Raw genomic sequence first — 27,127 nt, forward strand, 5'->3', positions numbered from 1 at the left:
GAGAGCACATGAGAGGGGGAAAGGTTAGAGGGAGAAGCGGGCTCCCTGCTCAGCAGGGAGCCCGATGCGGGACTCGATCCCGGGACTCCAGGATCATAACCTGAGCTGAAGGCAGTCGCTTAGCCGAGCCAGCCAGGCGCCCTGGAGTAACTCTTAAGGTCTTGCTGATTTGCATACATCCTCATACACTGAGGCTTCTCCGTTCTGGTTTTATTATAAATGAATTGTTCAGAGGAAGAAAGAAAAGAATTGTTTCAATTCTTTTCCTCATCTTTCCAATTCTTCTTTCCCCCATTGCTAGGGTCTCAATCTGGCAATTTCCCCAAGGCCCAAGGAGCTTGCCTGTATGTGTGGTGGTGGTGGGGGGGCAGACTCCTGACAGCCAGGGGTTTGTTGGGGCATTCTGTATGACTTTCCCCAGTTAATTTCCCCCATATGCTTGGCTCCTGAAAGATCTTTTCGAGGCTCACAAGGAGTTTGCATTTTGTGTTAGCACATAAGGGTCAGAACCTCTGGGTTGAAGTGTCTGGAGCTCAGGTAAGAAGCCATGACTGGCGCCTCAAGACTGCATAGGGGACGGGACCCGGATATGAAGAGAAGGGTGAGGGGTAGTGGAGTGAGGACTCATTTTGAAATGAAAGGAGTCCTGGGTCTCTAAGCAGCTTCTAAAAATACCAACTCTCAACGCTGGGGGGGGGGCGGGAGAGGGGAAAATCGAGCGTGAGAAGAATGAGGATGGAAAGAGGTGGGGTGTAAGAGCCCTTCTTCAGGTAGATCTGATTTCAAAGACCCCGCCTGCATCCAAGAACCTGCCGGACGCCACACCTTCTTCTGCTTCCTCAGCTGGCTTCATCTCCAGCGGTGTCGGTGTCCGAGCCCCAGCCCCTCCTGATGACCTTTCTTTCTACCGGCAAAAGAGTCCAACTCCTCCCAGCCATTCCTATTGCTGCTGTCCAGCAAGTATGTCTGTGAGCCAGCAAGTGTGCGTATACACATACTGGACGTGTGTACACACACACACACACACACACACACAGAAATGACACATGAAAGCGGCTTGTAAGTGGCCAGTATTATACAGTGTCACGAATTTTCATTATTCTCAGTGCTCAAGGAAGTATGGACTGTGGCAGAGTCAGAGATTCACCCAGATATTTTCAGCACAGAGCATGGCACTCAGGGAGGGTTGGTTGGAAGGGTAAAGAACACAGATATCCAAAACGCACAGTCAAGCCACGCAGGTCATGTAGACACAGGACTCATTGATTTTCAAGGGTTCTCCAGCTACTTTAGCTTCCAAAAGCAGAGGAGTTGGGTCCCCCAAGAAAAGCGCACTGAAAAGCTACAGGGTGGGTGGAGCTTTGCCTGCTCAAGTTCAGCCCAGATGGTGGCGCTCAATAGCCGCCTCCCTCGTCCTGGAGGGCTTCAGCCCTTCCCACCACCAACGCCTTAAATCCTCAGCTTCCACATAAATGACCTTCACTAGATAGAGGTCGTGTTCCACGTTTCCTTGCAGCTTCCCCAGCGCTGGTTGAACTCTGAGGATTGGTCCGCCTCTCTCGCAGACGCCTTGGAGTCCCCGCCGCTGAGCTCCTCACCAGTCCCCTGAGATGGGCGGAGAGGGATTATCAAAGGGGGGAACTCCAGGAACTGAGCAGACCGGGGAAAAGGGTAGTTGTGCAGAGTGCTGTCTGTGTCCTGGCAGCAAGAGCAAGAACCTGAGGAACCAGTCGTTCATGCAAAATCTACCAACCCCATTCTAGCGTCCACATGTTTTCCCAACCTCGGAAGCGTTGCTGATAGGGTGGGACTCCGTCTCCCACTTTGCTCTCCCTTCTCGAGTAGCTCCCAGGGTCGAGCCCCTTCCTTCCTCCAGCCGGTGTGTGTGTGTGTGTGTGTGAGGAGGGCGGGGAGAGAAGGGGGCGGGATCCAGCCAGGAGACGCCAGGAGCCGCAGACATAGGAAGAAGCCAAGTGCTGGGAGATAGAGCTCCCCAGAGCTTGGGGTCAGGACGTCAGGCTTCAAAATCCCTTGCAAGTCCTGGGGGAACAAGGGAGCTTCCCGGCTAGCTCAGAGGCTGCAAGCGTCGTTGCCTCCCGAGGGTCACCCCTCCTTAAGCCACGCCCACGGTGTCTACTTCTCGGGAATGAGAGGCTAAGGTTTTGCGCTCTGGGCCCTCGTCGACGGCTCATCCTCCTCCCCAGGAGCCAGGCCAGCGCTCAGCGCTGCCCCACCCCCACGTTTGGAGATTGGCTGGACCCCTTCCTTCCCCCCTCCATTTCTCTGTTCCGCCCCTGGCCTATGAAACTCCACCCCTTCACCTTCTGCTGGCGAGGATTGGTGGACCTCCCGCGGCGGTGCCTAGTGATTGGTTCCCATGGATGATGGTAACCAGAGAGATCCCGCCCCCAGCAGGCGCTAGGGTCTGGGGGCACTGTTCAGCGGTGCTGGGGCTGGCGCGGCTTGAGCCGCCGCCGCACTGACTGCGCGGTCTGCGGACCATGGAGACCGGCGCCGGCCCACATCCGCTGCGCCTGTTGGTCTGCCTGATGCCGCTCTGTCTGGCGTTGCTTTTGGCACCAGGGAGGCCCGGGACCGCCGAGGAAGGTGAGGAGACTGGTGGCTGTTCTTGGAGCCGGGATGCCAGAAGATAAGGGGCTGGAGAACTGGGGTTCTGAGGGAAGGAGTCGTATAGAGAGACTGGAGTCTGTACTGGGGTTTGAAGCCAGCGGGCAGCGGGAAGCAAAGAACTAAAGAGACAGAAAAAAAGGTAGCTAAGCAATGGAAAAGAGAGGGGCATTGAGGAGATGGGGCTGGAGACCTGGGAGGCTGGGGAAGAAAGAGCCCAGGAACCGTGGGAGCCAAAGGCAGCGGTTCAGGGGCCAGTGAGACGGACAGGCTGAGCGAATGGAGGGGGGAGATGTGGGGGCGGGGAGATGAAGAGAGGAGAGGAGACAGGGAGGTGTGGAGGTGAGATTGAAGTACGGGACGACGGGACGGAGCCCGAACCGTGAGGCAGGAGGTGGAGCGCTGGTCGGGAAGGGGTGGCTGCGGCCGAGAGCAGCCCGACGTGCTGGCGAGGGAGCTGTCCGCAGTGCTGAATTCGGAGCCTAGACTACCCGACGCGGTCCGCGTTGCTGGGCTTGGGGCTGCCTGCGGTACCAGAGCCCGCGCCTTGCCTCTGACTCTGGATTTGGGGGAGCTGCACACTCATCTAAATCCAGAGGCGTCATATCCAGGTGCAGAATCCCGAGGAGCTGGAATCTGAATCGCTGACCGGGGGGTTGGGGCGCCGGATCTCTGAGGCTTTCCAATATGCTATTCCGAAGTGCAGTCAGTTATACCAAAACCGGGAAGCTGTCTGTGGTCCTGTTTACAGTCGCCCATGCCTCTGGAGCCAACCCTCTTAGAGACCCTTACCTTGGAGCCCCGCCCCCTTGTTTAAGCTCCAGCTTTGTAATCTTCCAAGACTTCAGAATAGCCTGGGCTCCTGTCTCTGAGCTGCTGCTGTGCTGTCCAGACCAGTGCTTCTTTGGAATTGATACTGACAGCAGAGGAGAGAAGAGATTTTTATTGCTCCTGCTGCTGGCAGAGTCTCTCCACTCATTTTTCCCAGAGCCCCTGGGAGTCAAACTGAAAAGGTTCAAGTCTCTTCCATCCCTGGTGACTTCAGAACTCAGAAGAGCCCCTGAGTATGAGTAATTCAGGATGTATGCAGAAATCCTCTAATATGCTTATGTTCTCCCTCTTCTGGACACTCAGCTATAATTTAGGGAGCCTAGGGAGGCGGGAGGGGGGCTCACTGACACCACCACCCCCATCTTAGAGCCAGTCTTAGAGTACTTCCATGAACTCTGTGGCAGGCTGAATAATGACTCTCCAAATATGTCCACATCCTAATCCCCAGAACCTGTGAATGTTATTCTAAAGGGCAAAAGACTTTGCAGATGTGGGTAGGGATCCTGAGATGGAGACATTATCCTGGATTATTTGGATAACCTCGATGTAATCACAATGGTTCCTGTAAGAGGGATGCAGGCGGAGTCAGAGCCGGAGGAGAAAGCACCTCGATCACAGAAGGAGATTGGAGAGAAGCACTTTGAAGATGGAGGAGGGGGCCACAAGCCAAGGAATCTAGGTGGCCATAAGAAGCTGAAAAATTCCAGTGGAAATGGAACCTCTGAACCTACAGATGGAGCCAGTCCTGCTGACACCCCGACTTCAGACCAATGAAGCTGATTTCCAAATTCTGACCTCCAGAACTGTAAAAGAATAAGTTACTGTTATTTGAAGCCGTGGAGTTTGTGATAATTTGTTACAGCAGCTACAGGAAACCTATACAGGCTCCTTCCCTAATTGTTGTGGCTACCTCTTTCTGGACTTGAGCTACTCACATCCCACCCCCTCATGGTAAGGTATGGAGTGGGAAAAATTTGTCTCTGTCCCCTCAGCAAATTTACAGTGAACTCACAAAAGGTTCCCTCTCACCTTCCTGACCTTCCGGTTTTCTGACATCTCTGTCCTTCCTTCTCCCTAGTCATCCTCCTGGATTCCAAAGCCTCCCAGGCTGAGCTGGGCTGGACTGCACTGCCAAGTAATGGGGTAAGTGTAACCTTTCCCTCCCTGTCCCAGGAATCTTCTGGTGGTCTGGGATTCAAATCCTTTAGCTCCTTGTGGTTACAACAGCATAAAATGCTCCTCAGAGCACGTGGTCTCCAGGAGCACTGGCTTCAAGCCAGAGTGGCCTATTAGAAAACGTTGAGTCTTCAGTCAGTCCAAGAAGAAAAAAGAAAAGGGGGGGGTAAGATAGTGAGGGCGAAACTGGCTGTGTCTAGCAAAATGTACGTGTCATCTAGATGAGCCAATGCTGGACAATGCCTTGCACGTAGTAGATCCTCTAAGCAGTGTTGTTGATTGATAGATTGACAGAACAGGCAAGATTTAAAATCCTAAAAGAGACTTGGAAACTAGGGCTGGGGGTGGGGAGATGTGGCTGTGTGACTGCAGCCTGGTCACTGAGTGGGCACCTGGTGGGGAGCCAGGAGACTTCAGGCACCATTCCCAGCTCTGCAGCTAACTCGACGTTCATATCCAGTCAAATCACTCTTTCTCTCTGGAGCCTCAGTTTCCCCACCTATCAAATTATGGATTTGGCTCCGTTGTCTCCAACATCTCTCCCAGCTCTTCATCTTTTATAATTTCAGGGGCCGGAGGTGGGGGAGAGAGAATGCGTGACGATGGGGAAGGGGGTTTTCAGCTTTCGTCACCGCCAGGGCTCGACCTCCTGGGGGCGCCTTGGCTCTGAGCTTCCCACATCTTTGTTCTCCTCCCCAGTGGGAGGAGATCAGCGGCGTGGACGAGCATGACCGTCCCATCCGCACATATCAGGTGTGCAACGTGCTGGAGCCCAACCAGGACAACTGGTTGCAAACTGGCTGGATCAGCCGTGGCCGCGGACAGCGCATCTTCGTGGAGCTGCAGTTCACGCTGCGCGACTGCAGCAGCATTCCGGGCGCCGCCGGCACCTGCAAGGAGACTTTCAACGTCTACTACCTGGAAACAGAGGCTGACCTGGGCCGCGGGCGTCCCCGCCCAGGTGGCAGCCGGCCCCGCAAGATTGATACAATCGCGGCGGATGAGAGCTTCACGCAGGGCGACCTGGGCGAGCGCAAGATGAAGCTGAACACAGAGGTGCGCGAGATCGGTCCGCTCAGCCGGCGGGGTTTCCACCTGGCCTTTCAGGACGTGGGCGCATGCGTGGCGCTGGTCTCCGTGCGCGTCTACTACAAGCAGTGCCGCGCCACGGTGCGGGGCCTGGCGGCGTTCCCAGCCACCGCAGCCGAGAGCGCCTTCTCCACGCTGGTGGAGGTGACGGGAACGTGCGTGGCGCACGCAGAGGGGGAGCCCGGCAGCCCCCCGCGCATGCACTGTGGCGCCGACGGTGAGTGGCTGGTGCCCGTGGGCCGCTGCAGCTGCAGTGCGGGATTCCAGGAACGTGGTGACATCTGTGAAGGTATTCCGCGGACGAGGGGGTGTGGCGTGGGAGCGTAGCGCGCAGGTGGCAATGGGGAGAGAGCGTGCGGTAGATGAAAGAGGCAGGAGGGGGAGTGGAGAAGCTATGGGCTGTGGAGCGCAGAGTCCTGACCTTCTGTGGAGCTTTCCAGGGAGTCCAGCCAGGACCGTTGAGTGAAGTTACTGGGAGGTGAATCTGACTTCGTATGAGGGGGCATTAGGAGGGCCTTGTATTTCAGGCACTATGATCAGCACCTCACATAAGACGTCTCCTTTATTCTCGGCAATAAAGTAAGTCGCCAGTATCCCTATTTCGCAGATGAGGAAACGGAAGCCCAGAGGGATTAACATCTCACTTGCAAAGTTAGTAAATGGGGAACCAGGATTTGAACCCAGATTTGCCCAACTGTCAAGTTCTTTCTATTACATCATGCTGCCTCCCTTAGGCATAAGGAAGAACTGTACAGCAACCCACCTCTACTAGCTAACGGATTGTTTATAAAGAGTGAGCACCCTTTCACTGATGATATGCAAATCAGAGGCTGGCAGGGGGATTTTCTTGAGCTGGAGAGAGAGATCGGGAGGTTGCCCTAGGTGACTACTAACATCCCACCCAGCTCTCTGATCTGTGAATCACTGTGCCCCCTGTGGGAGACCCTTCATGTGCGGGTCCTGTTGGGTTCTCAGGTCTGTGTGGGCACCAGGACCAGACCTCTCCTTTTCTCCCCCATCTGTGGCTCTGAGGACTGAGGGTAAGGATGGGTGGGGTATGGATGCGTGCCCTTAATGTAGAAAGATCAGGTGATGCTTTTTCTAAGCTACAAGCTCTTTTGATGTCAGGACAACAGAAATGAGTCAGGCATAGTCTCAACTCTTCAGAAGCTCTACAGATGAAAAATGTAAAAATTTAAAAATCACAACAAGGTGATATATGATCTAACAGAGGGATTAATATAGTGGTGGGAAGACAGAGGAAGAAATGACTAAACTTACTCTTTCCTTTGTTCAATCGTCCATTCAGTATGAACTGAGAACTTACCAAATGCATTTAGGCGGGTTCATTATATGTATTTAGATGATGTCATCATCTCTTTCCTCGGGGGAACTTGTGGATTAGTAAGGGACTTGGAGGCATGAACCTTTCTGAACTCTCCAAGTAGGGTTAGGATCCACCTTTGCTCTCCAGCACCCATTGCAACCTCTACTTCTTGCTTTTTTTTTTTTTCAAATTGAAGTGTAGTTGACTGCAACCATGTATGCTCTGTGCTCACCCCATGGTATGCAGCGATCTACTTATGTGTGTTTCCACCACTGGACTAGGAACTGGCCTCAGGATATGGTAGGTGCCCAGGGGAAATGTACTGGGTGAAGCAGTGATTACCATGGCATGTGATACATATCCACAGAGAGTTGAGGAAGCCTGGCGAAGGGAGAAGCCAATTCTAAGGGTGGAGAGAGATGGCGAGAAGGCCTTTCTTCCAGGCCGCTAAAAGCATTCTCAGTTAAGAGACTGTCTGCAGAAACACGGAGGCATGTTTGGGGCTAGGAGCAGAGGGCATTTGGGGGTGTGAGAGGTGATGGGGCTGGAGAGGGGCAGGAATACATCATGAAGGGCCTTGAACATTAGAATAAAGAGCTTAGACTTTATGCTGTAGACCTATGTGGAGGATTTGAAGCAGGGATCTGACATGTTCAGATTTATATTTTCACAAGATCACTTGAGCTGTAATTACAAAGAAATGATTGGGGGAAGGAAGGATTAAAGGCCAGAAAAAGATGGTACAGTGGTCCAGAAGAAAGAGCAGAAGGTCTGAACTGAGGTAGGAGTAGCAGAGATCATTGAGACAGGAGGATGGATGGGATAATGGGACACATCCACAGCACTTGGTGACCATGTGACATGGGAGGAGAGGACAGTCCTTTTTGATTTGTATGCTTCTAGAGGATTGAATGGACAGAGGATCATTCACTGGGGTAAAGAACACGAGATACTGATGGACATCGAATTTATGGTGCCTGTGGTGCGTTCAAGTAGAGGTAGCTAGAAAGTAAGTCTGGAGCTCAGCAACAGAGACATAGGAACTATTTGAAGCCATGGGTATGGTTGGGACAGACAAAGGCGAGGTAAGAAGCAAGAAGGCCAATGATGGAGTCTCACACAACAGCAGTATTTAAGGGAGCATACATAGAAGAACTGAAGCCCAAAAAGAAGGACTTTGAGGAAGAATCAGTGGTTAGAGGAGATCCAGAAGAGTGTGATTTCATGGCAGCCCGGGGAGATGGAGGGGTCCAGGAAGGAACAGCTTATAGTATTGGTAAGCACTCAGGTAAGGAGAGGTTTGGACAGTGTCTGCTTGGTGGCCCAGGCAAGAGCAACGGAGAGAGAGAGAGTAATGCGGGGGGGACGAGAGAGAGAGAGAGAGAGAGAGAGAGAGAGAGAGAGAACCCGGCTGCAGTAGGTTGGGGGATGGTGAGAGAAGATTTTGACTGTAGATAGGAGCCTTGTTTATCTGCTGACGAAGGAGCTAGTGGGGTACCAAGTGGGGCCTGGTGGGAGCAGTCTGCCCCAGGGGGATATATTTTATTACTGACATGGTTTAGAATGGCTGATGCTTGTTGCTAATAAAGATCAGGCCATGTTTTAGCCAGTTTTATTGTTTTTTAAAATATATTTATTTATTTGAGAGAGTGAGCGAGAGAGAGAGTGCACAAGCAGGGGGAGGGGCAGAGGGAGAGGGACAAGCAGACTCCCCACTGAGCAGGGAGCCCTATGATTCGGGGCTCGATCCCAGGACCCCGGGATCATGATCTGAGCCAAAGACAGATGCTTAACCAACTGAGCCACCCAGGTGCCCCAGTTTTGTTTTTTTAATACTCTATAGATAACGCCCTTACTATTTGCACCCTGAATGGACCACTTTTACTGCTCCACTCCCTTGTTCTGTCACTAGGAAGACCCAGTAGAGAAGGAGTGATGTAAGAATTAGGAGCCATGTGACTGATGGAATAAAGTCTGGGAGGAGGAGAAGGGGCTGGACCCAGAGTGGAGGAGGAGGGGCTGGAGGCCTTCAACAGGAGGTGGCCCATCTCCTCCTCTGGGCCTGGAGGGAGGAGGAGAGGGAAGGTGGGTGTAGATGGAGGTTTGTGGGTTTGATGGCCAGACCTTGAGGGAATTACCAACTGACAGCCTCTCTTCTCCCTGTGAGGTGGGTGGGAGGAGGGCATCTGGGCCAATGGACAGTGGGATCCTGGTCTGTTTTATGCACTCTTATCTCCAGAGCCTCACTCCAGAGCACCTGGTTCACAGTAGGTGCTAAAAAAAAATCATCCAATGAATGGATCAGGATCTGGAGGAGGAGGCTTGGATACACATTGTGGGCAATCATGCAATCACACACACACACACACACACACACACACACACACACTCAGGAACCCACTCCCGCTTCTGACTTAAGCCGAGACTAGACAAAAGCCACTTGTAATGGTGTCAGCTCTGTCTTGAGGTGTAGGGAGCTGGGGAGAATGCCAGGGAGAGCTTCACAAGGGAGGTATTAATTTGAACTGGGGTCTGGAGAAATGTAGCAGTTTGCCAGGAGCGAAGGGGAGCAAAATGTTATAGGACAAGAGCCAGAGGTGGGAAGGGGTTTAGTGTGGCATGGGTGGGGTGGCTGGCACTGGGGAGTTGTTGGAGGGTTTTAAGAAGGGAAGTGAGGGGGCGCCTGGGTGGCTCAGAGGTTTAAGCGTCTGCCTTTGGCTCAGGTCATGATCCCAGGGTCCTGGGATCGAGCCCCGCATCGGGCTCCTTGCCCAGCGGGAAGCCTCCTTCTCCCTCTCCTTCTACTGCTCCCCCTGCTTGTGCTCTCTCACTCTCTCTGTCAAATAAATAAATAAATAAAATTAAAAAAAAAAAAAGAAGGGAAGTGAGATGGTCAGATTTGTGTTTAGACAGTGAAGGCCTTCCAGTGCCTTCTGCAGCTAAGTACAGAGCCCTCTCTAAAGTAGACGCATGTGGAGGGGATAGAACAAAGGTGTTCTCCCTTTTGTTTCTCTCTTTTATTTACCCTCTCCCAGCCACTGGAGGAATTAAAGACTGGGGGCTTCCCTGGGGAGGTGGGGTGGGGAATCAGGGTGTGTCTTCAAATCTCTATAGGACTGCCCTGGAGCAGAGTGACCCAAGCAGATATGTTCTCTAAGTCTCCATGGGCACACAGAGGCCCTGAGACAGGATGGCATGAGGGGGGATTACAGACAGGGGGGCTAATTTGGACTCAACATAAGGAAGCCCCTTCTCACTGCTAATGCCATTCAGCAGAGGCACAGAAGAAGGTGGGCTTGCCATTTCTGAGCAAAGACTGTGGCTCCTGCTAGGAAAGCTGCTGGAGGACCGGGCCAGTGGAGTTGAACTAGGTGATCTCCGACACTTGACTCTGACCTTGAGGAAGAGGGGGAGGGGCCGGGAGTCAGGAGGCTTCAGGAGTCTGCCCCTCAACACAAACCTCTTCTAAATGGAGCCTGTCAAAGTAGAGATAACCACTGCTGTCTCTGCTGGGACACACATCTCTGGGACCGCAGATGTCCACAAACACGCAGAGAAAAGGAGCCTCTGGTCTTTTTTTCCGACCACTGTGAGACCCTGCAAATGGATCCCGGCTCTGACTTCACAACGGAGGTTGGCAGGCCATGGTTTTATCCGCACCTGACTGATGGTTTCTTGAGGCCAGAGAAGCATAGGGAGGGGTGGGGCTAACAGGGGAACCCAGGCCACCTGAGTCCCAGTGGGGGCTGCTATTGCCCACCAGACCACCATGGTAGTGAGTCCCATGCTCTGTTCTGAAGGCAGATAGTTCCAAAGCCCCTGGGGCTTCAGAGACCCTGCCCTAAGCTGTGCTGCCCAAGGACTCAACAAGATGGAACCTCCCAAGCCTAAAGGCTTCCAGATCACGGAAACCCTCTTCTTCCTCCCACGGCCCGAACATTCTTCCTGAGGGCTCGTCTGCATCCCCTCTGTTGTATAGTGTCTTCCTGGGGCTGGAGAGCCGCCAGCCGTCCAGAACCAGCTAAACTAGAAAGAAGGCCAGCTGGGTGGGGGCAGGGAACAACGTGAGAGCCACCCAAACTCCCAGAAGAGGGGCCAGGAGCCACGGCCTCCCTCCCGCCTGGCCCAACTGGTGAGAAAATTTTTCAAGTGGGTGTTTAGCAGTTTCCACTTCAGGCCTGTGATGGAGGAACGGTAATTACGACCCCTGCAGTGTACATGTTGTCTGCACCGGGCTAAGAGGCTTACACTTCATCTCAGCTAGTCCCCCACCAACATTTTTGAGGTGGGTATTCTATGCAAGGCTCAGGGAGGTCAAGCAATCTGCCCGAGGTCACCAGCAACTAAGCGGTACAACCCAGCTGCAAACCCAGGTTGTCCAGATACAAAAGCCTGTGCTCTTAACAACCTATGTTCTGGGTGAGGCGAGAGAAGCAGAGAAGTGAGGGAAGCAAAGTCATTGAGGAGGGTGTCAAGACTAGAACCAGGGAAACTTCACCCTCCTCCTGCCTACTCCCCTCCACCTGGCTGGCTCCACTTCCATCCTGCAACCAAGGGTGTCATTTGAGGATTTGTGATGATGAACCCCAAATGCTAGTGGTGGGAGGATGGGCTCCGACAACAGTGTGTGTGTGTGTGTGTGTGTGTGTGCGTGTGTGTGTGTGCGCGCATGCGCGCGCGCGAGCATAACTAGGAGTTTGTGGGTGTCTGTCCCTGGGGAGCTGTGACACACCCCTTGGAGGCACCTCTCTTCTGGCCTCACATCAAGACTAGAGAGTTGGGCTCATTTTCTTCCAATGGGCATTAGGGTGGCATGGTGTCTGCTTGGGTTGGAATCCCACCACTTACTAGCTGTGGGACATTGGGCAAGTTACTGAACCTCTGAGCCTTAATTTCCTCATTTTAAAAATAAGGATAAAGTACATACCTCACGGGCTGTTGTGAGGATTTAGTGAATTACTAAAAGTAAAACACTCAGTGTTTGGCACACAGTAAGCACTTACTAAGGGCTAATAGTACCGGGCTGTTGGGTCAGGAGCTGCCACCCCATGGGTAAGGGCTGGAGTAGCTGAGACCCCCTTTCCCGGCACAATTCCAGGACATAAACTCACCCTAATGGGGCAGGCAAGAGAGTGGGGGAGAGAGAAGCTGTGGAGGAGACCCCCTCCTCACGTGGCTTTGCCCCGCAGCCTGTCCCCCAGGGTTTTACAAGTTGTCCCCGCGCCGGCTGCTCTGCTCCCCGTGCCCAGAGCACAGCCGGGCCCTGGAAAACGCCTCCACGTTCTGCGTGTGCCAGGACAGCTACGCACGCTCGCCCACCGACCCGCCCTCGGCCTCCTGCACCCGTGAGTGCCCCTCCCGCAAGCGTTCGGGGGTGGGGTGGGGGGTGGGGAGTCCGGAAAGGCCTGGTGGAGGGGTTGCCGAGGGCAGGGGGCTCTGCACTGGGGAGCGTGGGGCGCATGGGGACCAGCGACCCAGACGGCGGGGCGGAGGGAGGGGAGCCGGGGGGGGGGGGGGGGGGGGGGGGGGGGCGGGGGGGGGGGGGGGGGGGGGGGCGGATGCGGGCCGGGGCCTGCGGTTGGAAGAACCAGTACGAGTCCCGAGACCGAGCGGTGAGGTCAGGCTTCTCGACTGGTCGTGAGTGGACTGCCCCCCCCACCCCCGCCGTCACCTCACCCTGCGCCCCAGCCAGGAGTGGGACTCGGGCCCCTTACACTCTGTGCGCCGTCGTGCGTCCTCATCCTCCTCCCCTCACTACCCTCCTCCCACCTCGCTGGCCCCCACGCCCCCCACGCCCCCTTCTGCCCCTCCCCCCCCCCCTCCCCCCCCCGCCCCCGCTGACGGCGCCCCCCCGCCCCCCAGGGCCGCCATCGGCGCCGCGGGACCTGCAGTACAGCCTGAGCCGCTCGCCGCTGGCGCTGAGGCTGCGCTGGCTGCCGCCCGCCGACTCCGGCGGCCGCTCGGACGTCACGTACTCGCTGCTGTGCCTGCGCTGCGGCCGCGAGGGCCCGGGGGGCGCGTGCGAGCCGTGCGGGCCGCGCGTGGCCTTCGTACCGCGCCAGGCCGGGCTGCGGGAGCGCGCCGCCACGCTGCTCCACCTGCGGCCCGGGGCGCGCTATACCGTGCGCGTGGCGGCGCTCAACGGCGTGTCGGGCCCGGCTGCCGCCGCGGGAGCCACCTACGCTCAGGTCACCGTGTCCACGGGGCCCGGGGGTAAGGCCGCCCGCCGCGTCTCTCCAGGAGGCGAGCCACCCCCCCGCCCCCCCCCCCCCGCACACATCCCTGACCGCGGGGACCCCCGCCGACGGCCGGCCCTTCCCGGAGGCCCCCGGGGGGGGGGGGGGGGGGGGGGGGACGGGGGCCGGGGGGGCCGGGGGGCCGGGGGGCGCGGTCAGGGGGGGGGGGGGGGGGGGGGGGGGGGGGGAGGGACTGAGGACGCGGGTGACTAGGTGCCGCTGGGCCAGAGCTGTGGCGGGCGTCTCGGGGGAGGGTCTGCGGGAGCCAGCGGGCGCCCCTGCTCCCGACCTGGCAGAGAGCCCCAGCACCACACCCGGCTCGCGGCCGCCCTGCCTCTCCTCTCCCAGGGGACAGAGGCGGGCAGCCCCGCAATCTTTTGCCCGCCCTTTTCAAAACTTTCAGCCAGAAGAGCAGAATCGTCCCTCCTCCTCTCCTGTCTCAGAAAGAGGAGTTCGTTCTGTCGTGTGTCCCCCAGCCTCTATCCCTGCCGCATCGGTCACCCTCCTCCCTGGTCTTGGAAAAGAGCAAGAAGGCACAGCAGGGTCAGGCTGTAGGGACGCCAGAAGTCACTGGTCAACCCGTAGCAGTCACATTTCTGAGTCTGGAATAGAGATGAGGAAATAAAGACCTACACTCCTTTCGTGCTACACCTTCCCCAGTTCCTGAAACTGACTTTTCATTTGTCTCTCGCCCAGCTGGGGTACACCTTCAAGTAATCCTTCAAGTGTCCTTTGCAAGAGAGATAAGTGAGTGGTAGGGTTTCCAGGTCTTCTCTTATCTGAGATGTGATGGGTTTGTGACTCTACTTCCCAGTCTTCTGGCCGCTGTTGTTGCGGAGGTCTGAGGCCAGGGTGATTTTTATTCTTGTGTAAGTAGCCTGGGTGTGTGCATTTGTGTAATTCTTTCACCTATTAGTGAAAATAAAATTTAACCAATATTGATCTCTCTTCATTGAGTTTGGCTGGTACCTAGTAAAACTTTTGATCTGCACACAGTTTTTTATTCCTGGAAAAGAACTTTTTTTCTGTTATTGCTTTGACTAGAATTTCTGATAGCTCCAGTGTCTCTCTAGGAATCTCTCTAAGCCTTAGGTTGTACATCCATTTTCTGATTCTCAAATCTTGTCACACCCTTTATCATTTTTAGCTCTTAATCTATTTTCTCTGCCTTTTGCGAGAGATTTCCAATTTGTCTGGTTTTCTGGAATAACAGTTTTGTTCTGTTTTTTACTATCTCTACTGTGACTTAACATTTGCTATTGCATTTACATTAAAAAAAAATTCAATATAGAAAGAGAAAAAAGCACCCGTAATCCTGTTACCCAGAGCTATACAACTATTAATATCTTGGAGTATATCCTTCCACATTTTTTTGCCATCTCTATATCCATATCTAGAACCACCTACTATAAAATCCCTTTTGTATAATATATGTGATATGAGATTTTTATCTGGTATTTCATATTAACAATCCTGTTTTGATATAGATGGATTTAAAAATCCTGTTGAGGAGATGCTGTTTCCATTTTACTAATGAAAATACTAAGCTTCCACTGATTGAGTGGTGCTCTGTGGTTGGCATTGGCCCTGTGCAGTATGATTTTCTACATTCATTCACTGAAATAGAAGGATAATCATCTTTCAAATAAAGAAACTGAGGCCTGAGAGCACAAGTGATTTGTCCAAGGTCACCCAGTTAGTAAGTAGACACCTTGTGCTTTTAGCCACTTGGCCATATAATGCTTTCACTTTTTACTGAACTTTAAAAAAAAATCAGAAATGGATGTTAATTTTATAAAATGCTTCTTAAGCATCTTTCAAGATGACTGCATGTTTTTTCTCCTCTGACCTATTGGCATGATGAATTCTATTCATGGGTTTTTCAATGTGAGCTCTTTTTGCATTCCCAGATTATATCCTACTGGATTTGAGTGTATTATTCTTTTAATATTTTGCTGAATTGATTTGCTTATATTTTACTATTTCTTTCCATGTACATTTACAAGAGAGATTAGTGCTTTTTTGTTGTTGTTGTGTTCTTTGTCAAGTTTTTAACATTTGTCAAGTTTTGCTGGCTTTGGAAAAGGCATCAAGAAAAATCTCTTCTTTTTCTCTGCTCCGCAGCAGTTTAAGTACCATAATTATCATTCTTTGAAGGTGTGCAAAATCGCTTTCAGGGCCCTGCACCTTCTTTGGGGGAAAGTTGGATGATATTCTCAACCTTTTCCATACTTTTTGGATCAGTTTCGTTAATTTGTGCTTTCATAGCAAATATTTTGATGATCTTTTTCTTATTCAGTAGCCTAGAAATGTACATTTTAAAACTTTCCTCAGTATCTGTAGTTAACTCTGCTTTTTCATTCTTCATGTTATATGTTTGAGATTTCTTTTTAGTTAATTATCCTTGCCAGAGATTTATTTTACTGGTTATGATAAAGAATCAGTTCTTCAATTTATCAATTCCAGTGTTGTGTACTTTTGTCACTTATTTTATGGTTTTACCTTTATTAATACCATCCTGTTGCTTTCCTGAAGTCTTTTTCTAGGTGAGTTCAGTGCTTAGTTTTGTTTTCATATTTTTTTAAAAGATTTTGTTTATTTGTTTGACAGAGAGAGACAGTGAAAGAAGGAACACAAGCAGGGGGAGCGGGAGAGGGAGAAGCAGGCTTCCTGCGGAGCAGGGAGCCCGATGCGGGGCTCCATCCCAGGACCCTGGGATCATGACCCAAGGTGGAGGCAGACGCTTAACGACTGAGCCACCCAGGTGCCCCAGTTTTGTTTTCATATTTTAAGCCTATGAATTTTCCTCTAAGTATAAGTTTGGTCACGTCCAGTATGTTTTTATACCTGATATATCACATCCTTAGTATAGTCACTTTTCTGAGGAGATATTCACATACCCTAAAATTTCACATACCTTTTTAAAACGTACAGTTCAGTGCTTTTTCATATAATCACATAGTTATGCAGCCCACACTATCTAATTCCAGAACATTCTCAACACCCCCAAAAGAAACCTATTAATAGTTACTCCCCATTCCTCCCACCCCCTCTAGCACCTAGTAACTGCTAATCTATTTTCTGTCTGTATAGATTTGCCTCTTCTGGGCATCTCATATACATAGACTTATACGATATGTTGACTTTTGTGTCTGCCTTTTTTTTGTTGTTTAGCGTAATGTTTTCAAGGTTTGTCCATGTTGTAACGTGTATCGGTACACCAGTCCCTTATATGGCTGAGGAATATTCCACTGTATACCACAATTCTCTTTATCCATTCATCAGTTTATGGGCCGTTTTTCTACCTTTTGGCTATTATGAATAACGCTGCTGTGAATAGTCATGTACACGATTTTGTAGAGACATGTTTTCAGTTCTCTTGAGTGTATACGTAGGAATGGAAATGCTAGGTCCCATGATGTTATAGACTGAATTGTGTCTCCCCCAGATTCATAGGTTGAAGCCCTAACCCCCAATGTGACTCTCTTTGGAGATAGGGCCTTTGAGGAAGTAAGGTTAATGAGATCATAAGGGTGGGGCCCTAAGCCCATAGGACTGGCATCCTTACAGAAGAGGAAGAGACTCCAGAGCTCCCATGCTCTCTCTGTGCCTACACAAAAGGAAGGCCAAGACAGGGCACAGCAAGACACGGTTGTCTGCCAGTCAGGAAGACAGTCCTTACCAGAATACTATAGATACAAATCTGTAAACCTCTCGATCTGGGAGTTCTAGCCTCTAGAACTGTGGAAAAAATTCATCTTTGTTGTTGATGCTGCAGAGTCTGTAGTATCTTGTTACGGCAGCCTGAGCTGACTAAAACATACAGTAGCTTTTTATCTTCTTGAGGAACCAGTGAACTTCTTGAGGGACTGCCAAGCTGTCTTCCAAAGCATCTGTGCCATTTGACATTCCCGCCGGCAACGTACAGGGGCTCCAGTCTCTCCACCTCGGCACCGAAACTGGTTTGTGTTTTTGTTGGTTACGGCCATCCTAGTGGGTGTGGAGTGGGATCTCACTGTGTTTTGGGTTTGCATCTCCTTAATGACTGGTGACATTGAACATCTTTTCATGTGCTGGGTTTTCTTTTTGTCATTGAGTTATGAGCTCTCTCTCTCTCTCTCTTTTTAAATATATATATTCTGGGTATTAGGCCTTGGTATTTTTCTAAATTTTCAAAGGCCTTTCTAGTTCTCTAAGACTGCTGTAACAAAGTACCGAATATCAGATGGCTTCAAACCAAAGCAATGTGTTGTCTCACACTTGCGGAAGCTGCAGGTCTGAAATCAAAAGTGACAGCAGAGTGAAGAGCTCTCTGACTGCTCCGGGGGAGGATCCTCCCTTGCTTCTAGCCTCCTGTGTTTGCTGGCGGTCCTTCTTCCTCCTTGGCGTGTAGATGCATGTTCCAGTCACACGGCCTGTTCTCCCTGTGTGTCTTCATATTGTCTCCGCTCCGTGAGTGCCTGCCTCTGTGTCCAAATCTCCCCTTTTCAGAAGGACATCATTCATATTGGCCGAGGGCCCACTTGAGAATGTGCTCTCTCTCCCTATCTCTGTCTCTCTCTCAAATAAATAAATAAAATCTGAAAAAAAAAAGATTTTATTTATTTAAGGGAAGCGGGGAGAGAGAGAGAGCACAAGCTGGGAGGAGAGGGAGAAGCAGGCTTCCTGCTGAGCTGGGAGCCCGACATGGGACTCGATCCCAGGACCCTGGGATCATGACCTGAGCCGAAGGCAGAGGCTTCACTGACTGAACCACCCAGGCACCCCACAACATGGTATTGTTAACTAGAGTCACCATGCCATGCATTGCGCCCCAGGACTTACTTATTTTATAACTGGAAATTTGAACCTTTTGCCCACCTTCCCCCATTTTGCCCACCCCCCAGTCATGCTGCTGGCAGACACCTGTCTTTCACTTTGAGTTGTGTCTTTTGAAGCTCCGAGTTTTACATTTTGGTGAAATCTTGGGTTCCCTGTGCCTTTGGTTTCCTATCTAAGAAATCACTGCCTGGTTCAAGGTCATGAAGATTTAGACCTATGGTTTTCTTCTCGTAGTGCTGTTTTGCCTGAATTTATTTTAGAGAATGTGTTTCAATTTCTGGATGATTTGCGTTTATTTTTGTTTCTGATTTTATTGCTCCGTGCTTAGAGAAAGAGGTTTGTACAACTTTTCCTTTTTAACGTCACCACTGAGGTTTTCTTTGTTGTGAAAGGGTAGGGTCAGCATTTTAATTGCTTCATGGCTACTTGAGAGCAACGTGTATTATTTCCATGCTGCCGTTTTGCTCTCGCGTTCTCCATGTATAAAGTAAACATACTCTTCCTTTCTACCTCCTCCTTCTTGTCTCCTTGATGTTCCCATCCTGCGTGTGATTCTGTCAAAATTCCTTATGTTTGCAGTGCCTTTTCTTTTAAATGCTTCAGTTTCACTAATGCACCTTTAGTTTCCCTCACGGGCCGTGCTCACCTCTCCGCTTGTACCTCCCCCGGATCTTCTTTTTCTTCTCCGCCTGTTGTCCCTTCATGACCTTCTGCTCCCTCTTTGGGGAGGCAGTGTTTTCTCTCCTCTTCTTGCAGATGCCAGACAATCGCTTCACTTGTTTCTCTGTCACACCAAATCCCTCGGAAGAAGCTGCTCCTCCTGGTTCTTCAGAATAATTTTACTGTTCATTTAGTCCGAAAGGTTTTTTTCATGAGCCCGATTTCTTGGTGTTTTCTGTTTCCTTGTTCTTGAACAAGGAGATAGCTGGTGTCTGCCAAAAAACTCAATGTGTGACTTGTCCCTTGGGTTGGTTTGTAAGGCTTTCAGCTGCAAGTAACAATAAATCTCAATCCCGCTGGTGTTTAACTAGAAATGATTTTTAAAAGATTTTATTTATTTATTTATTGAGAGAGAACGAGGGGAGGGACAAAGGGAGAGGGAGAGAATCCCAGGCAGATTCCGTGCTGGGCACGGAGCCCCACATGGGGCTTGATCTCATGACCCTGAGAGATCATGACCTGAGCCAAAATCAAAGAGTTAGATGCTTAACTGACCAAGCCACCCAGGTGCCCCGAAAAATGCTTTCTTAGCTTACCTAAGAGTTGAGATAGAGCATGGTTACTTCAGTAGCTCATCAGGGTCCTCAAGGATCCAGGTTCTTTCTGTCTTTCTACTGTGCCATCCTTGTCACATTAGGCTAGCTCCCTTATGGTGGCAAGTTGAATGCGGCAGCTTCAGACATCACATCCTTACCATCTAGAGCAGAAAAAGAACTGTTTCTTCCTTGTAGGTATCATTTTAAGAGCAAGAAACCTTTCCCAGAATCCATCCTCCCCTTAGCTGATTTCTCCTTACGTTGGCCAGAACTGGCTTACAAGCCCGACCCCAATCATTGGCACAGGAAATGGGTGCGCACAGATACCTTAGAACAATCAGAAAACCTGAGTCCCATGGGGGGAAACAGTACACCCTGAATCAAAAGTTGGGCTCCGCAGGCAAGGAAGGGGGACGTGGCTGTTGAATGGTTTTCCAGTAATGTGTGCTGTGTTCTTGGTCCCACTTGGGCGCTGGCCAAATTTCATCACTGATCTGCAGTGGGAGAGCAGGTGCTTGGGCTTGGTTTTCAGCTCCATTCTCTGGAGTTATCAGGCTTTCATCTAATGTATCTCTGTGGGGTTGAAATGGAACCTTCTCCCACCTCTGTATCCTGGCCATTCTGATGCTTTCAACAAATGCAGTTCCAAAAAATGACATGCCTAGCCTCTTCCCCTCTGTATCTGCAAGGGGCTGTGCCTCTTCCTCGGATGCTTCCCCACTTCTCCCCCCTTGAAGCCATGTCTTTTCTGCGAGCTACCATCTCCAAGTGGATTTAGGCTGAGAGGTACTCCTGGGGAATAGGTAGGAACACTCTTCCTCCAGAGCAACTCTGCAGGAGAGTGATGGCTATGCATTGTCCAGTTGACAAAGACCTTGCCTTTTTTTAAGGGTCAGACAGTGGGAGGAGGGATAAAAGATCTTTCAAGTTATTTTTAGGATGGGAGGCAGGGTCACTCTGTGGGCAGCATAGCCTGGGGGTTCACTACAATTGTACTTTTCAGTCTAGTTTCACTGGTTTTCTCCTAGGTGGAGATAATGCCACTCCACCACCCGACCCCCATTCTGGCAATCAGCTGTCAAGACTAGTTTATGGCGATGTTCTAGGTTTTCAATTCTTTCTGTACCTTTATGTTTTAGTTAGAATTTGAGAGAGACTGGAGGGTGGGGGCTGCTGGATCGTTACCATTTACAGCTAGAAGCCATGTTCACGCACTCTTCGAAGAGTGAGCTACATGCGCCCCGTCTCCACTTCCTTGGCCCATCGCCACCTGGTATCTGCTTCCCTCAATCCCCTGAAGTCACCAGGACCTCACCACTTTGTTAAAGCCAGAGGGCACTTTGAATCGTGGTCTTACCCTGTCTCTTCTCAGCAGATGACACTGTCGACCGTGGGTTCCTCTTGTGGGTAAGCCTGCATGGCGTGCGTGCTCTGTGTCATGTGTCGTGCTAAGCTCTTCATACACATGGCTTCATAAAATTCTCACAGTGAGCCCAGTGAGGTCATCATTCTTTCCATTCTACACGTGAGGAAACAGAGCCTCTTGCTCATGGACCAGTAGCTCAAAACCGGAAGAGTCAGAAGGGAACCTTCGTAAATGCTCTCTTCCCTGGGCTTCTGGATCTCATTTGCTCCTGGTTTTCCTGCTACCTCTCTGGCTCCTCATTTTTGAGCTCCTCTTCCTTTACCTGCCTCCTAAAGTAAATGCTTGTTCCTAAAAGCTTTCTTTCTCTTTCTCTGCATCCTCCTGGGCAGCTACATCCAGTCACCCTCTGATGGCTCTTGGATCTTCATCTCATTCTCAGATGCCTTTTGTGAGCCCTGAAACCACCTCTCCAGCTGCCTGTCCGGTATCTTCTCTTGGAAACCCCTCTATTCAACACACCTGAAGTGAGGCCATGGTCTTACCTCCCAGTAACTTTGTGGTCCCTGCCTCAGATCAGGCATTTTTACCTTTTTTTTTAGTTCAGTACTGTCCATTCAACATTATCTAGACGAGTGATTCTCAAAGTTGTCTGCACATTGGAATCACCGAGAAGATTAAAAAAAGAAAAAGAAAAATGCCCGAGTCCCTCCCTGTTAAGATGATTTAATTGTTTTGGGTTGTGTGACCTGGGCACCAATATTTTTTTTTTATTGTGGGGAAAGAAACATAATATTTGCCAGCTTAACCGTTTTTAAGTGTATAGTATACAGTAGTTTGAACTATATGTACATCCTTGTGCAGGAGACCTCTGAACTCCTTTCATCTTGCAAAACTCATACCCTGCGCCCGTTGAACAAAACCCTTTGTTTTTGAACAAAAGCTCTTGGCCCTCTTTGCCCCCCATTCTCCCTTCTGTTTCTAAGCTTGATGACTGTAGATGACTCATAAAGTGGAATCATGAAGTGTTTGCCTTTCTGTGACGGGCTTATCACTTGGCATCACGTCCCCCCAAGTTCATTCATGTCATAGCCTGTGACAGGATTTCCTTTTTTTTTTCTGAATGAGTTCATTCAGAAAAATTGTACGCCTATATCACATTTTCTTTTTTTTCTTCTAGCTTTATTGAGATATAATTGACATATAACTTGTGTAAGTTTAAGGTGTACAATGTGTTGATTTAGTGTATGTATATATTGTAGAATGATTACCATGATACGGTTAGTTAACACATCCATCACCTCACAGAGTTACCGTGTGTGTGTGTGTGTGTGTGTGTGTGTGTGTGTGTGTGTGTGATGAGAACGCTGAAGATCTCTTTTAGCAGTCTTCAAGTATATGATACAGTATTATTGGCTAGAGTCATCCTGCTGCTCTGCATTAGATCCCTAGAACTTATTCATCTTCTGATTGGAAGTCTATGCCCTTTGACCAACATCTCCCATTTCCCCCAGCCCCTAGCCCTTGGCAACCACCAGTCTACTCTCTGTTTCTATGAGTCTGGTTTTTTTAGATTCCACATATAAGTGAAATCATGCAGTATTTGTCTTTGTCTTTCTTATTTCACTTAACATAATGCCCTCAAGGTTCATCCTTTTTTTTTTTTTAAGGATTTTTATTTATTTGACAGAGAGAGACACAGCGAGAGAGGGAACACTAGCAGGGGGAGTGGGGGAGGGAGAAGCAGGCTTCCTGCTGAGCTGGGAGCCTGATGTGGGGCTTGATCCCAGGGCCCTGGGACCATGACCGGAGCCGAAGGTAGACATTTAAGGACTGAGCCACCCAGGCGCCCCCATCTATGTTCTTGATGATGGCAGGATTTCTTTCTTTTTTATGGCTGAATAACATTCCTTTATAGATATCATTTTCTTTTCTTTATTCATTCATCCATCAACAGATACTGAAGTAATTTCCGTATCTTGGCTATTGTGAGTGATACTGCAGTGAACACGACAGTGCAGATATCTCTTCAAGATAGTGATTTCATTTTCTTGGACTATGCTCAACAGTGGGGCAGAGGCAGAGGGAGAAGCAGGCCTCCCGCTGAGCAGGGAGCCAGGTACAGGGCTCCATCCCAGGACCCTGGGATCATGACCTGAGCCAAAGGCAGACACTTAACTGACTGAGCCACCCAGGCGCCCCTGTCTCTACCTGTTTTTAAATTGGGGGAATTTGTGGGGTTTTTGTTGAGTCGTAGGAGTTCTTTATATATTCTGGATATTGACCCCTTATCAGATATGTGGTTAGCAGATATTTTCTCCCATTTCATAGGGATGGTTTCCCTATTTCATTTTGTTGATGGTCTCCTTTACCGTGAAGATGTTTTTAAGTTTGATGTGGTCCCATTTGTCTATTTTTGCTTTTGTTTCCTGTGCTTTTGGTGTCATATCCAAGAAATCATTGCCAAATCCAATGGCAGGAAGCTTTCCTCTATATTTTCTTTTTTATTTTACTTATTTATTTTTAAAATATTTTTTAAAAAGATTTTATTTATTTATTTGACAGAGAGAGAGACAGCAAGAGAGGGAACACAAGCAGGGGGAGCAGGAGAGGGAGAAGCAGGCTTCCCGCCGAGCAGGGAACCCAATACGGGGCTCGATCCCAGGACCCTGGGGTACTGACCTGAGCCGAAGGCAGACGCTTAATGCCTGAGCCATCCAGGTGCCCCCTCTTTTCTTTTTTTTTAATATATTTTTAAAATTTATTACTTGAGGCGGGGAGGGACAAAGGGTGAGGAAGGAAGGAGAGAGAATATCAAGCAGACTCCCTGCTGAGTGCAGAGCCTGTTGTGGGGTCCGATCTCATGACCCTGAGATCATGACCTGAGCTGAAATCAACAGTCAAACATTTAACTGACTGAGCCACCCAGGTGTCCCTTAAATATATTTTATTATTTTATTTTATTTTATTTTATTTTGTTAGGCTCCATGCCCAGCATGGAGCACAACGCAGGGCTCAAACTCACAACCCTGAGATCAAGACCTGAGCTGAGATCAAGTCGTTGGATACAGAGACACCTTGGTGGCTCAGTCAGTTGAGTGTCCGCCTCTTGATTTCTCCTCAGGTCATTATCTCAGAGTTGTGAGATTGAGCCCTGCGCCAGGCTCTGCGCTCAGCAGGGAGTCCACTTGGAATTCTCTCTCTCCCTCCCTCCCTGACCCTCTGCCCTTCCCCCTGCACTCTCTCTCTCTCACTCTCCCTCTAAAATAAAATAAATAAATCTTAAAAAAAAAAAAAGAAGCATCAGACACTTAACCGACTGGCCACCTAGGCACCCTCCTCTACATTTTCTTCCAGGAGTTTTATAGTTTCAGGTCTTACATTTAGGTCTGTAATTTATTTCATGTTAGATTTTGTATGTGGTATAAGGTAAGGGTCCAAATTCATTCTTTTGCGTGTGGATAATCAGTTTTCCCAGCACTGTTTGTTGAAAAGACTGTCCTTTCCCCATTGTGTCAGCTTAGCACTCTTGTCAAAAATCATTAGACTGTGCGTGTGAGGGTTTATTTCTGGGCTCTCTATTCTGTTCAGTTGGTCTGTGTTTCTGTCTTTATACTAGTACCAAACTGTTTTGATTTTGGTGGCTTTGTAATGTTTTTGAAGTCAAAAAGTGTGAGGCCTCTAGCCTTGTTTTTCTTTTTCAAGGTCATATTGCTATTCATGGTCCTTTGATTTTTCCAGATGAATTTTAGGATTTCTTTTCTATTTCTGCAAAAAACATCTTTGAGATTTTGATGGGAATTGAGTTGGATTTGTAGGTCACTTTGGGTAGCATGGACATTGTAACAGTATTAAGTGTTCCACTTCATAAACACGATGTCTTTCCATTTATTCGTGTCTTCTTTAATTTCTTTCAGCAATGTTTTCTCGTTTTTCATTAACTTTACTCCTAAGTATTTTATTCTTTTTGCTGCAATCGTATATGGGATTGTTTTCTTCATTTCCTGTTCAGATTGTCCATTGTTAGTGTGTGGAAACACAACTGATTTTTTTTTAAGATTTACTTATTTATTTAACAGAGATAGAGAGAGAGCACAAGCAGGCAGAGCGGCAGACAGAGGTAGAGGGAGAAGCAGGCTCTCCACCAAGCAGGGAGCCCAATGCGGGGCTCAATCCCAGGATCCTGGGATCATGACCTGAGCTGGAGGCAGCCTCTTAACCGACTAGCCACCCAGGTGCCCCAACACAACTGATTTTTGTGTGTTGACTTTGTATCTTGCAACTTTGCTGTCTTCATTTATTAGTTCTAACGGTGTTTTTGTGGAATTTTTAGGATTTTCTGCATATAAGAACATGTCACCTGTGGACTGAAATAATTTTACTTCTTTCTTTCCAATCTCAATGCCTTCTATTTCTTTCTCTTGCCTAAGCTCTCTAGCTAGGGCTTCTGTATATGTTAAATTGAAGTGGCAAGTGTGCCACTTGCCTTGGTCCTGATCTTCAAGGGAAGGCTTTCAGTTTTCCACCTTTGAGCACGTTGGCTGTGGCTTTTCATATATGGTCTTTATTATGATGAGGTAGTTTCCTGCGGTCCCTAGTGCGTCCAGTGTATTGCTTCTCCACCAGACCGTCAGAGTACCTGAGTAGGTTGTTTTCCTGCCTCCTGTGCTCTTTAATGTCTCCAAACCACAGAAAGTGTAGAAAGCACCTGGGGGATTAGAACCAAACACCACTAGGGCAGCTGGAGTGCAGGGGGTGGGCAAGCAGCAGGTGGCTTGGGCCCCCCCTCCCCTCTCCCCCCCCCCCCCCCCCCCCGCAGAGACCCAGGAAGCTGAGAGCTGTGGGGTGAGAGCGGCCTCCCTACCGTCTGGTCTCAGGACTCGACAGCTCAGACCCCGCCCCTCAGGAGCCTCTGGCCCCGCCCCACCCACCCGGCCCCGCCCCCACTCCCTGCATGCCTCGCCCTTCCAGCGCCCACACGGGCACTGCCCCACAGTGGGATCCCGTGGAGAACCCGGCGTTACTTACTTTCAGCGCCCTGGGAGGAGGATGAGATCCGCAGGGACCGAGTGGAGCCCCAGAGTGTGTCCCTGTCGTGGCGGGAGCCTATCCCCGTCGGAGCTCCGGGGGCTAATGGCACCGAATACGAGATCCGATACTACGAGAAGGTGAGGCGGGGTCTGGGCGGGACCCGGGTCTGCGTTCAGGGGCTGCAGTCTGTCTCCAGCAGCCGCTTCCTTTTCTACCTTCTCGCCGCAAAAAGTCCTCCTTACTTTCTTTGTGAACATATCCACCGGCCTCCTAAGGTCTGAGTTTCTTCCTGTCCCCTCCACTCCGTGCATGGACCCCACTGCTCATCCGCTGTCCCCCCCTCTCTGCTCCTCACCAGTCATCAGCTCCATTGTCACCACTTTTGCTTGTTTACAGTTGACTAAGAGCGTTTCCTGGGGGCTGATCCAGATCTTGCATGGCCAGACTATATACAATTTGCAACCCCTTTTAAGAAAAAGAATGCAGAAATACCGTATTGTTTCAAAATTTACAAAAATGTCTGACCTAGGTCAGGTGGTCCACTGGAACTTGGCCCTGTGCTGGTAAATGTTTAACATCCTGCTGTCCAGAACAATGAATGCATGTATGAATTACTATTACGGTTTTACTGATATACAGGATGTGTAATGCATCGTTTACAAATAAGAAAAAAGATATACAGTGTCCGTATTATAAACTCCATCTAGCCGATTGATCCTTATAGGATGCTTTTGCCGATTTTTGCTGACTTCTTGTATCTGTTGTCAATGTATGGTTGCAGTTCAACCTCGACTTGACAAATGGAGATATGTCCCAGTCCAGTGTCTCTTTTCCCCATAAATTTACCGTCTTTAAATGTGATATGTAATCTACTGTTAAAGTTTTCTCGCCTTGGTGCCAGTTTTCTTCATTCAAGCAAAACCTTGGCTTTCATCTTCAGCATGTCATGTGTCAGAACTTCACTCACCCCTTAGTGACTCGAGGGACTTCTTAGCTGAATCAGATGATAGTTTTTGAATACTGGAAGTTTACTGAGAGCTGTGAGTCGGGTGTGGGTGGGGAGTGAACACGAAGGAGGGACTCCTGAGTCACTGCTGGGAGATCTAGGGGATGGGGATGGAGGAGGAGAAGCCTGTCCGGGCTCAGTGGGTGAGCTGGGGTTGGCCCATGCAACGTTCAGGGGGTCCCTGGTACATCCAGGTGGACTTGGGGGTCTGCAGCTCAAGGCAGAGGCCTGTCCTGGAAAAAGAGAGGTGGGGCCCTTCAGCATAGGGCTGGGAGCTGAATGAAGCCAAGGGCCAGAAGAGAAGGCCAAGAAGGACATTGAGCGTGAGAAGAGGGGCCGAGACAGAGCTCTGAGGAGCCCTGA

The 27,127-nt window shown here is 50.0% G+C and overlaps 1 protein-coding gene and 1 long non-coding RNA gene across 4 annotated transcripts in view; one reads left to right on the plus strand and one right to left on the minus strand.

Annotated features, from left to right (window-relative positions):
- Nucleotides 1-1,004: 1,004 nt before the first annotated feature.
- LOC112812316 (uncharacterized) lies at nucleotides 1,005-20,800 on the minus strand. Its single transcript, XR_003205251.2, has 3 exons — nucleotides 20,722-20,800; nucleotides 19,365-19,525; nucleotides 1,005-1,605 (listed from the first exon to the last, which is right to left on the minus strand). It is a non-coding gene; the product is annotated as an uncharacterized lncRNA (long non-coding RNA).
- Nucleotides 2,403-27,127, plus strand: part of EPHA10 (EPH receptor A10) — a 40,889-nt gene continuing 16,164 nt past the window's right edge. For all 3 annotated transcript variants that reach the window (XM_025857081.2, XM_073902884.1, XM_073902885.1), the window contains exons 1-6: nucleotides 2,403-2,607; nucleotides 4,538-4,602; nucleotides 5,335-6,013; nucleotides 12,241-12,396; nucleotides 12,914-13,264; nucleotides 25,762-25,895. In XM_025857081.2, the coding sequence (XP_025712866.1) occupies nucleotides 2,502-2,607; nucleotides 4,538-4,602; nucleotides 5,335-6,013; nucleotides 12,241-12,396; nucleotides 12,914-13,264; nucleotides 25,762-25,895 (1,491 nt within the window). In that variant the 5' untranslated portion in view covers nucleotides 2,403-2,501. The remainder of the gene's footprint in view (nucleotides 2,608-4,537; nucleotides 4,603-5,334; nucleotides 6,014-12,240; nucleotides 12,397-12,913; nucleotides 13,265-25,761; nucleotides 25,896-27,127) is intronic.

The sequence above is a fragment of the Callorhinus ursinus genome, unplaced genomic scaffold (assembly GCF_003265705.2).
Source record: "Callorhinus ursinus isolate GAN/ISIS: 27379988/994484 unplaced genomic scaffold, GSC_fseal_2.0 scaffold18, whole genome shotgun sequence".
In the NCBI taxonomy this organism is placed as follows: domain Eukaryota; kingdom Metazoa; phylum Chordata; class Mammalia; order Carnivora; family Otariidae; genus Callorhinus; species Callorhinus ursinus.